This window comes from Meles meles, chromosome 8 (genome assembly GCF_922984935.1).
Source record: "Meles meles chromosome 8, mMelMel3.1 paternal haplotype, whole genome shotgun sequence".
NCBI lineage: Eukaryota > Metazoa > Chordata > Mammalia > Carnivora > Mustelidae > Meles > Meles meles.
Genome location: NC_060073.1, coordinates 57,413,885 through 57,425,416, shown reverse-complemented (window position 1 = coordinate 57,425,416; position 11,532 = coordinate 57,413,885). Strand labels below are relative to the sequence as shown.

Sequence of the window (11,532 nt, the reverse complement as noted above, 5' to 3'; positions counted from 1 at the left end):
TCTAGCTCTCTGCTCAGCAGGGAGCCTGCTTTCCCCTCTCTCTACCTGCTACTCTGCCTACTTGTGATCTCTCTCTGTGTCAAATAAGTAAATAAAATCTTTTTAAAAAAGGCAGAAAAATTCACAAAGGAATTAAATATAAAACTCAAGCATCACAACATGCATTTTTATTGTTTTATTTAGTTTTGAGAAATTGTTACTATTGCATAAAGGAGAATGCTGCAGGTGATAATCCCATTGGATTTTATGAAGACAACATCTTTACTATGTGAATGCGGATCTGCTTGGTCTTGGCACCATAGACAAGTGGATTGAGAAAAGGGGGAACCAGCAAGTAGAGGCTAGAAAAGAGGATATGGATATAAGGGGGAATGTGAGCACCAAACCTATGTGTGAAAAAGGAGAAGAAGGCAAGGAAGTAGAGCTGGAGGAAGACACAGATGTGGGCGACGCAGGTATTGAATGCTTTCCACCGAGCCTCCTTCTGGGGCAAACGAAAAACTGTGATAAATATTTGTATGTAGGACAAAGTGATGAAGATCAGGTCAAATCCTGCAACAGCAAATGCCACAAACAAGCCATAGATTTTGCTGACCCACACATTTTCTGTAGCCAGCTTCACAATGGCCATATGCTCACAATAGGAGTGGGAGATGATGGTCGTATGGTAAAATTGAAGCCGACATTTTATCAGTACTAAAGATGGAGCTACCAGAATAGTAGCTCTAAGTGTTACAACAGCCCCTATTTGGGTGACCAGCTGGTGGGTGAAGATGGCAGTATATCTTAGTGGATAGCAGATGGCCACATAACGGTCCATAGCCATGGCCAGGAGGATGCCTGACTCGATGCACTCAAAAATGTGGATGAACCCCATCTGAAGCAAGCAAAAATCAAAATAAATCTCTGGCACATGAAACCAGAAAATGCCAAGCATCTTGGGCACGATGCTTGTGCCAAGTACAATATCTGTGACTCCTAGCATCCCTAGGAAAATATACATGGGTTCATGGAGGCTATGCTCTGAAATGATGATGACCAGCAGCATGGAATTTCCAATCAAAGCAAAGAGATACATGGCACAGAAAGGAATCCCTATCCAGCACTGCACAGACTCTAGGCCTGGGATCCCTATTAGGGTCAACACAGAAGGCATGAAGACTGTAATGTTGGAGATGGACATAATGTTTTTGGGTCTCCAGAACCAAATGAAAGGAGTATCTCAGTCAGTGTTATTCTTCTTCTCTACTCCTTTTTTTTAATCCAAGGTCGTTATAGTTAGTCTCTCTGATTCTGGCCAGAGTCTAAGGTCATATCATCCATTTCACTTGTATTATTGATGGAAAAAAGACTTTATCATTGATGCACACCACTGTTTTGAGGGAGGACATCTGCAAGCACTAGTCCACAAGAAGAGATTAGGTATATGGCAGGTAAAATGCATTAGAACCACCAGATCATCTGAGTAAGGGAATCAACTGCTGGACCTGTGGACACAATATGTCTTTCTGGACCTGTGGACAAAATAATAATGTTTGTTTATTTTGTTTGCAAATTGACCATTAATCAGATTTTCATGAATCTCTTCCTATCCCAAATTGCAGGATCCTTAGGACTCTATTTTTTCTCCCACTGTCTGAGTCAGGAACTGCTAGTCTCTACCAGCAAATAGTCAAACTCTATCCAGTATATTGTTATCAAGGGCTCGTATGAAAGAGAAAAAAAGATAGAAACAACTCCACCCAAGTGCATAATATACTTAGATATCTATATCTGTCTATACATTATATATCTACATATGAATGGATGTCCTTTCAAAAGAAGGTGAGGTAGAGCTTGAGAAAAGATTCAAATCCATGTAATTTTTACAATCTGGATCAAAGTTCCATGCTATTTTTTTTGAGATAACATTTTGCAATTTATTTACTTTTTAAAAGATTTTGTTTATTTATTTATTTGACAGAGATCAAAGATGGCAGGCAGAGAGAGGGGGTTAAGCTCGATAGAACCTCGATAGAGGCTCAATCCCAGGGTCCTGAGCTGAAGGCAGAGGCTTGACCCACCAAGCTACCTAGACACCCCTTCAATTTATTTTTAATTCCAATGTAATAGTCATAGTATTATATTAGTTTCAGTTGTCCAATATAGTGATTCAACAATTTCATACATTACTCAATGCTCATCAAAGTGTACTCATTTTTTTATTATTATGTTATGCTATGTTGGTCACCATACAGTACATCATTAGTTTTTGATGTAGTGTTCCATGATTCATTGTTTGTATATAACACCCAGTGCTCCATGTAATACATGCCCTCTTTAATACCCATCACTGGGCTAACCCATCCCCCACCTCCTCCCCTCTAAAACCCTCTGTTTGTTTCTTGGAGTCCATAGTCATACCCTCCTATGGTTTGTCTCCCCCTCCAATTCCCCCTCTCCTTCATTTTCCCCATCCTTCTCCTAATGTCCTCCATACCATGTTTTACATTACTAGTAAAACTGTATTTTATTTTGTCTCTATCACTAACATAGAATTCACTAAAATGAGTAGCATACTTAAAATAGCAGAAATTCTGTAATACCTATTTCAGAATACCTAGAAGCAAGAAATACCTAGGAGGCAAGGAAATCCTGAGCAAAAATGTAGAGGCAAGATGACTCATTCTTGCTTACTAAAGAACATAAGGAAATGGGTAACTTAGCCAGAATAGAGGTTAGTTTCTAGGGTTTAAAGTGTTTTCATTTACCAATATCAAAAGATGGGTACATTTAGGCTTATTGATTCTCAATAATATTTATATCACTTAATGCTTTGATCATTGTGGGGCTCAAGCATAAAAAATGAGTAGAAAATAAAGGGGTGAAAGATAGGTTCCTTAGAAGGAAGTCCAATCTAGAAGAAGAAAAGGAACACAGAGGTCAGACTTTGGGACACCAGAAATGATTCAAGAAAGGGCTGTAGAGCCATTAATGATAATTTGATCAGCACAATTCACTGATGATTGAATTTTCAAAAGACTTGGACTCTTAGTCCCCATATCAGAGTTCTTCTATGATAAAGATCATTGTTTAAAAAATTGCATATCTAGAATCATGACATTCTCAAGTCATACAATAGAAAAATATTGGTTGTCCTTTCCAAAAAAAAAAAAAAAGAAAGAAAGAAAGAAAAACAGGGTCCGGTTATGTCATTCTTTCCTAGACTCTCCAACACAGTTGCTATATGTCAGCAAGTTCATGATCACCTAACCATATGCTGAATAGAGATCCTTCAGTACCAATCCCATTGTCTGGCTTATTCAAGAGACAGGAGCAGCCATGGGAGCATTACATGACAGATAGGTATGGTGGGAAGGCAAGGGAGAGGATATAAGCGAATACAGGCAGGTAGGAAAGAGTGGTAATCATTGGAGAAGCTGGTAATGAAGCATTATGAGGTAAATCTGAGGATCATGAGACATCCTCACCCTTTGTTGTTGGGAACCAGTTCTGCTCTTACCCGACACCTGAAGACCACCATCAGTCTTCATAGCCCTATCCCTCATTGCTTACCTCTCATTTGTCTTTCTTCCTCCCAAGATTCTGGTCTCATTCCCTGGTATCATGTGCTGGGCAGTGCCTCTTCTTCTGTCTACACCCTAAGTAATAGCCCATGTGAAAGTCATGAACTCTGATCCATTTGCTGCTCGGGCCATATCCAATATATGGACAACTCTGCAATAGCCTTTCCTGCTTTTCTTCTGTCCCTACAAAACAAATTTGACCCTATCCTGTAAGTTTCTCTGAGATCACGTTGGTGGATTCATCTTCCAACAAAACTTACAGCAAGTTCTGTATCATGCTGAGGCAGCCACATAAATTTATTGAGCTTGAATTGTAGAAGAAAATTGCTGACTACCAATTAAAATATTCCCCAGTGAATGTGGAGGAGGAAGTCTGAATATGACCTGAGGGATTTCCTCACCACTTGGCCAGTCCAGGAGGCTCCCAGCAGCTCAGAATGATACCCTTTTGGGTCCATCCACAGCTAATGTCTCTGAAATCATTTCTAAAACTTGCAGAATTGCACTAATCTTCTCTTTTCTCTTCCCCCACAGGGTAAATGTAGAGAAACTAATACACACAAGTTGTACTTTTATGAGTTCAGTTCCTTTTCTGCCATCCTCATTTGGAAAATCTTCTAAAGAACACTTAGATGTGGGCATGTTCCTATGCCATGAATTCTATAAATGTCCTTAGGACCCTTTTTTCACTAAGGCACTTCTGGAAAGAAAAGTCTGTATCCACAATAGCTCTTTCTCACACATTTACTCTCCTTCTCTTGCAGTCTTAATCCTGAGATTTTTATTCTATTGAAGCTATTTTATTCTATTGAAGTAAATTTAGTAATATACTCACAATGACCAATTATGATGTACATTTCCAAATCCTACCATACTAATTTTAGAATTATTTGTCCAGCATTGTGAAAAAAAAAAGTGGATTGTATTTTGATAGGTATAACATTGATTGTGTAGATTGCTTTGGGTAGTATATTTTAACAATATTTATTCTTCCACTCCATGAACATGGAATGTTTTTCCATTTCTTTGTCTTCCTCAATTCCTTCATAATTGTTCTGTAGTTTTTAGAGTATAGACCCTTTATTCCTTTGGTTAGGTTTATTCCCAGGTATCTTATGGTTTGGGGTGCAGTTGTAAATGGGGTTGGTTCTTTTATTTCTCTTTTTTCTGTCTCTTTGTTAATGTAAACTGATTTCTGTGTATTGATTTCATATCCTGCCATGTCATTGAATTCTTGTATGAGTTTTAGCAGTGTGGAGTATTTTGGGTTTTCCACATAAAGTATCCTGTCAACTGAGAAGAATGAGCATTTGACTTCTTTATCAATTTGAATTTTTTTAAATCTCTTTTTGTTGTCTGATTGCTGAGGCAAGGTTTCTAGAACTATGTTGAACAACAGTGGTGAGAGTTGACACTCCATCCAGTTCCTGGCTTTAGGGGAAAAGGTCTCAGTTTTTGCCCACTGAGAATGATGTTTGCTGTGGGACTTCCATAGATGGCTTTTATGATATTGGAGTGTGTTCCTTCTATTGAGGTAGATGGAACTGGAGGGTATATGATGAGCAAAATAACTCAATCAATGAAAGACAAGTATCATTTGGTTTCACTCTATGTGGAATATAAGAAACAGCAGAAACGATCATAGGGGAAAGGAGGGAAAAAGGAATGGGAAGTCATCAGAAAGGGAAAATACCATGGGAGACTCTTAATCATAGGAAATAAACTGAGGGTTGATAGAAGGGAGTAGCGTTAGAGGATGGGGTAACTTGGTGATGGGCATTGAGGAGGGCACGTGATGTGATGAGCACTTCTTGTTATACACAGCTGATTAATTATTGAATACCACGCCTGACTAATGATGTACTATAAGTGGGCTAATTGAATTTAAGAAAAATTAATTAGTTAGTTAATTAGTTAGTTAGTTAATTCTACCATGCAGAATCCTGAGCCAGTTGTTGACCATCTGGTGAAATTTCTCTCCATTCCTCCTTTTTATACCTTTCTTCCTCTTTTCTTCCACTCCTCCCTCAGAATGCAGGTATTTCATGCCTCATAGATGTGGAGAAATCATGTCATCTGCTCTTAATGCAAGGAAAAAAGAAGATAAATATGCTTTCAAATTTTTAGGAATATAGGAAGAATTCATATGACTTTTATCATTAGAACAAATGAATTCTAAGAAATACTTATGCACATAGTACCTTTCTCCTTGACACGATTCACCTGGTTTCTAGACTTTCTCTGCTAACTTAAGAGGGACTTGGGGTAATAGAGATGCTGGCAAATTTAGGATGAATCCTTTCAGTAGGATGGAGGAGGAATTCACAATAGATTTGGGGGAGAAGAGATAGAGATAAAAAGAGGACCTTAGATGCTCTTTCTAGAATTTCATCTGTGAAGAAGACAGAATACAATGATACAGATTCATGTTGAATAGAATTGATTCAGAGATCAGACTGGCACATGTTAGCCAATTATTAGCCAAGTTTTGAGTCACCAAGGAATAGTTTAAACTAGTTTATCGTTTTGTTTCCCTCCTCTTCTTCTACTGATTTTATTTAAATTTTGTTGTCCTCCAATTTTCTATCCTGAGTCCCTTAAACTATACATTATTGCTGGGAATAGTATCTTCTCAAAATAACTGGGGTATCAATTTTATTATGCCAACTCTTATGACAATATTTTCAGCACATATCCTGATTCTGTTCCTGATTTGGCATGTCATACTCCAAATTTCTGTTCATGTTGAACTTACTTTGAATGATGGCTCTGACCTTTCTTTTGCTTTAGAATGGATAAACAACTGTTCTCCACTTTATTGTAATATTATGAAATACTTTCACAAATAGATCAATAACTATGTTTTCCCTTTTTTCTGAATTTTTGGGTTTTGGGAGGTAATTCAATGAATCATCTTTAAAGGATCATCATTCAAATTTTTTCTCAGAAAAATTGGTATGTGTTCATTATGAAGCATATGCCAATCTGGCAATCCATGTTTTTAATAGAAAATTGATTTGGATGGTTTCACTTATTTGTGGAGCATAACAAAGAACATGGAGGACATGGGGAGATGGAGAGGAGAAGGGAGTTGAGGGACATTGGAAAGGGAGATGAACCATGAGAGACTATGGACTCTGAAAAACAACCTGAGAGTTTTGAAGGGGCGGGGGGGGTGGGAGGTTGGGGAACCAGGTGGTGGTTAATAGGGAGGACATGTATTGCATGGAGCACCGGGTGTGGAGCAAAAACAATGAATACTGTTACGCTGAAAATAAATAAATAAATAAAAATACTAACATTCCAACTAGTTAAAAAAAAGAAAGAAAGTTGATTTGGTAGTAATTGATTTAGTAGTAAAACCAATTACCTCAATTTCCTGTCCATCCTTTATTTTAAGAAAGCTACAGTCATGAAGGGACTCATATTGCCAAGACACTAATAAATCATATGGAATAGAGTTAAGAAATTTATATCTACCTGTGAGGTCAATTGATTATCAAAAACAATATCAAGGATGTTCAATAGAGAAAACATAGTCTTCTCTGCAAATAATGCTGAAACAATCGGACATCCTGGCTAGGTTCAATTAGGTGCGCTGGGTTCTTTAGTGTATCTGTTCCTAAAAATTACCATCATCAAAATAAAATTTATATTTTAATGCCAAATACATCCTATAGCATATTTCATTTAACTATCAACCCAATAAATAAGGTACTAAATAATTTCATTTACCAGTCAAAACCATTAGATACAGAAAAAGATAGCTTTATACAGTTAGTGTGGGACAAGGAAACAAGAATTTCTAATATCACGGGTTTTTTTAACTCCTAAAATAGAATAACTTGCTGAAATCCAAGTGACTACATCATATATTTTAATCCAAGGTGATTATTCAGGATTCCAAGGATCTAGGAAATAGACTTTCATTTCAATTTCACTATCTATATATACATGTATAGTGAATTATATATAATAAATATATATGCATACATAAAAACAAGGAAATATATATGTATATATATACATATATACATACATACAAAAAAGGAAACATATATAAGTATACATACATATATATACACACATACATACATATATTTATATATAAAACAAAGAAAACAAGGAAAAAGGACTAACCCTGAAAAGGAGAGATTGTAAAAGTTTTTCTTGAATGAAGAAATTAATCTGAAGACAAGCTTATGAAAATTATATTTGATGTGATTACAGACTTTTTATGTAAGATTACATATCAGGATCCTACATGTTTTACTGCCTTTATCTGTGTCCTAAATATGGCATTTTTAATCTTTTTTTTTTAATTTTTTTTTCATTTTATTTATTTTTTCAGTGTAACATTATTCATTCTTTTTGCACAACACCCAGTGCTCCATGCAAAACGTGCCCTCCCCATTACCCACCACCTGTTCCCCCAACCTCCCACCCCTGACCCTTCAAAACCCTCAGGTTGCCCCAACCTCCCACCCCTGACCCTTCAAAACCCTCAGGTTGTTTTTCAGAGTCCATAGTCTCTTATGGTTCGCCTCCCCTCCCCAATGTCCATAGCCCGCTCCCCCTCTCCCAATCCCACCTCCCCCCAGCAACCCCCAGGTTATTTGTGAGATTAAGAGTCATTTATGGTTTGTCTCCTTCCCAATCCCATCTTGTTTCATTTATTCTTCTCCTATCCCCCTAACCCCCCATGTTGCTTCTCCATGTCCTCATATCAGGGAGATCATATGATAGTTGTCTTTCTCCGATTGACTTATTTCACTAAGCATGATACGCTCTAGGTCCATCCACGTCGTCGCAAATGGCATGATTTCATTTCTTTTGATGGCTGCATAGTATTCCATTGTGTATATATACCACCTCTTCTTTATCCATTCATCTGTTGATGGACATCTAGGTTCTTTCCATAGTCTGGCTATTGTAGACATTGCTGCTATAAACATTCGGGTACACGTGCCCCTTCGGATCACTATGTTTGTATCTTTAGGGTAAATACCCAGTAGTGCAATTGCTGGGTCATAGGGTAGTTCTATTTTCAACATTTTGAGGAACCTCCATGCTGTTTTCCAGAGTGGTTGCACCAGCTTGCATTCCCACCAACAGTGGAGGAGGGTTCCCCTTTCTCCACATCCTCTCCAGCATCTGTCATTTCCTGACTTGTTAATTTTAGCCATTCTGACTGGTGTGAGGTGATATCTCATTGTGGTTTTGATTTGTATTTCCCTGGTGCCGAGTGACGTGGAGCACTTTTTCATGTGTCTGTTGGCCATCTGGATGTCTTCTTTGCAGAAATGTCTGTTCATGTCCTCTGCCCATTTCTTGATTGGATTGTTTGTTCTTTGGGTGTTGAGTTTGCTAAGTTCCTTATAGATTTTGGATACTAACCCTTTATCTGATATGTCGTTTGCAAATATCTTCTCCCATTCTGTCAGTTGTCTTTTGGTTTTGTTAACTGTTTCCTTTGCTGTGCAAAAGCTTTTGATCTTGATGAAATCCCAATAGTTCATTTTTGCCCTTGCTTCCCTTGCCTTTGCCATTGTTCCTAGGAAGATGTTGCTACGGCTGAGGTCGAAGAGGTTGCTGCCTGCATTCTCCTCAAGGATTTTGATGGATTCCTTTCTCACATTGAGGTCCTTCATCCATTTGGAGTCTATTTTCATGTGTGGTGTAAGGAAGTGGTCCAATTTCATTTTTCTGCATGTGGCTGTCCAATTTTCCCAGCACCATTTATTGAAGAGGCTGTCTTTTTTCCATTGGACATTCTTTCCTGCTTTGTCGAAGATTAGTTGACCAGGCATTTTTAATCTTTTACTCCCTCTCTCAGTGAAGCCTCTGTTAAAGAGAGGTTCATTGATGATTTTGGCCAAAAGTTGTCAATATGTAGGGAAGAAAGGATTAACTCTTAAGGTGTTTATGTTCTCTCAGATGGGTCAATATAATGTATTATTTGTTTCAATTCACTATTATCCATTCATACAATAAAACTATACTCTGTGCCTATTCCATTGAGAAGACATTTTATCAGTGAGTGAGAAAATCTCATTTTAGAACTCACATTTTAATTTAAGAAAAAGGTGAAGATAATTAGTTTATTAGCTTTATGCTACCGGCACAAGTGTTTCCTGATTGCAGTAGGAGTGTTTCATATTTCAGCAAAATTTCAATGGTCTCTACAACAGCTAGGCAAATCGCCATTTTCACTTCCCAGCTTTACCCAAGAAAGTTCCATTTGGGTTGAATCCTAAAATGTATTCCTCTTTACACAGGGTTCTCTTATGTTTGCTTAAGAAGTAACAATGCAAAATAATAGCATGTCTAGGAGAATTCAGAATATCATTATTCTTTCAAAGTATTTAAGTGCTTTGCATTGGTAACTTTGGCATTTACTGTCCTTTTTTATGTGTGTTGAGGATTATTTATGGACTTTCTTTATTCCCATTAGTCATTCAAATTGTAGATGTGTATGTGCGTGAGTGTGTGTGTGTGTTTTATTCAGAAATATCCAACATTAGGCATTAATCCTCATTTTAACAACATGTGATGATGCGGGAGTATCGGAAAATTACTCGGTCATGAATCTGTTTTGTCTTGACCCCGTAAATGATGGGGTTTAGCATAGGGGGCACCATCACTTAGAAGTTGGCTACTAGGATGTGGATATGATGAGGGATGGTTTCCCCCCAAAACAATGGGCAAAAAAATGAAAAGCATTCTTTTCAAGAATGACACAGATGTGGGAAGCCCATGTGTTGAGGGCCTTGAACCTGGCAGCCCAAGAAGGTATCTGAAACACTGTGCAAAGGATCATGGTGTAAGACATCATGATGAACACAATGTCCAGTCCTGTAGACAGCAGGGCCACAGTCAGCCCATAGATGATGTTGACCCGGATATTGTCACATGCCAGTCTGGCAATGCCCATGTGCTCACAGTAGGAATGGGGAATGATGTTTCTCCGACAATACCTAAGTCTGTGTACCAGGAAGGTGAATGGAAGGCAGATGATGACGCTCCTGACCATAGCTCCTATGCCAATCTTCCCAGTGACTGAAGAGGTTAAGATTGTGGTGTATCTCAGGGGGTGACAGATGGCCACATAGCGGTCAAATGCCATGGCCAGGAGAATAGCAGATTCTGCCACAAAGATGAAATGTATGAGGAGCATCTGGGACACACACAACCAAAGGATATATCCATGGACTGGAACCAGAAGATGGCCAGCATCTTGGGGGCTGTGGCTGTGGAGAGCAGCACATCTGCCGAGGCCAGCATGGAAAAGAAGATATACATGGGCTCATGGAGACTGCGCTCAGTCACAATCACGAAGATCAAGAACACGTTGCCTACGACAGCCAAAACGTACATGGTACAGATAGGAATGGATATCCGGGTGTGAAAATCTTCCAGTCCTGGGATTCCAATCAGGACATACCACATATCCTGGGGACTGCTGTGATTATAAGAGGAGGAAGGCATCTGTGGCAGCATATTCTGACCTCGTACCTTGATCAAAAACCGCAGAGCTGAGTCATGATTGAGGAACACCTCATTAGGCTGAATGATGTCTGATCAAAAATTTTTTTTTGCCCAAATATATTCTTCTCTATGGAAAGACAGCAAGATGTATTATTTAGCCGGCAATTGAAATCTGACTCTTCCCATGGAAGAATTAAAATATATCTTGAAAAAAATAGTTAGCATTTGCTAAGTGCTTACTATGTCTAATGGTACTTTCCAAATATGCTTCATTAAATCTTCACAATAGACTGTTGAAAAGACCTTTATAATAATCCTTGACATAGATACTATTATTATTCCTATAGATGAAAAATGTCCCACAGAGTTTCAGTTTCTTGACCTTGGTCCCACTGGATTCAGAGTCAGAGAGCATAAATTTGAAAGCTCTGATCTTAGCCACCATCCAATATTGCCTATAGAAATTACACTAGATACA

The 11,532-nt window shown here is 38.2% G+C and overlaps 1 protein-coding gene and 1 pseudogene across 1 annotated transcript; both read right to left on the bottom strand.

Annotated features, from left to right (window-relative positions):
• Window positions 1–244: 244 nt before the first annotated feature.
• LOC123949580 (olfactory receptor 52A1-like) lies at window positions 245–1,183 on the bottom strand. The gene has a single exon (XM_046017115.1). It carries the CDS (start codon window positions 1,181–1,183, stop codon window positions 245–247), a length of 939 nt encoding a protein of 312 aa, XP_045873071.1.
• An 8,922-nt stretch (window positions 1,184–10,105) lies between these two features.
• LOC123949853 lies at window positions 10,106–11,066 on the bottom strand (annotated as a pseudogene).
• Window positions 11,067–11,532: the final 466 nt, after the last annotated feature.

What these genes read in the sequence shown, in the direction of transcription:
- LOC123949580 (XM_046017115.1), bottom strand. Translation starts at nt 1,183, where the DNA reads ATGTCCATCTCCAACATTACAGTCTTCATGCCTTCTGTGTTGACCCTA.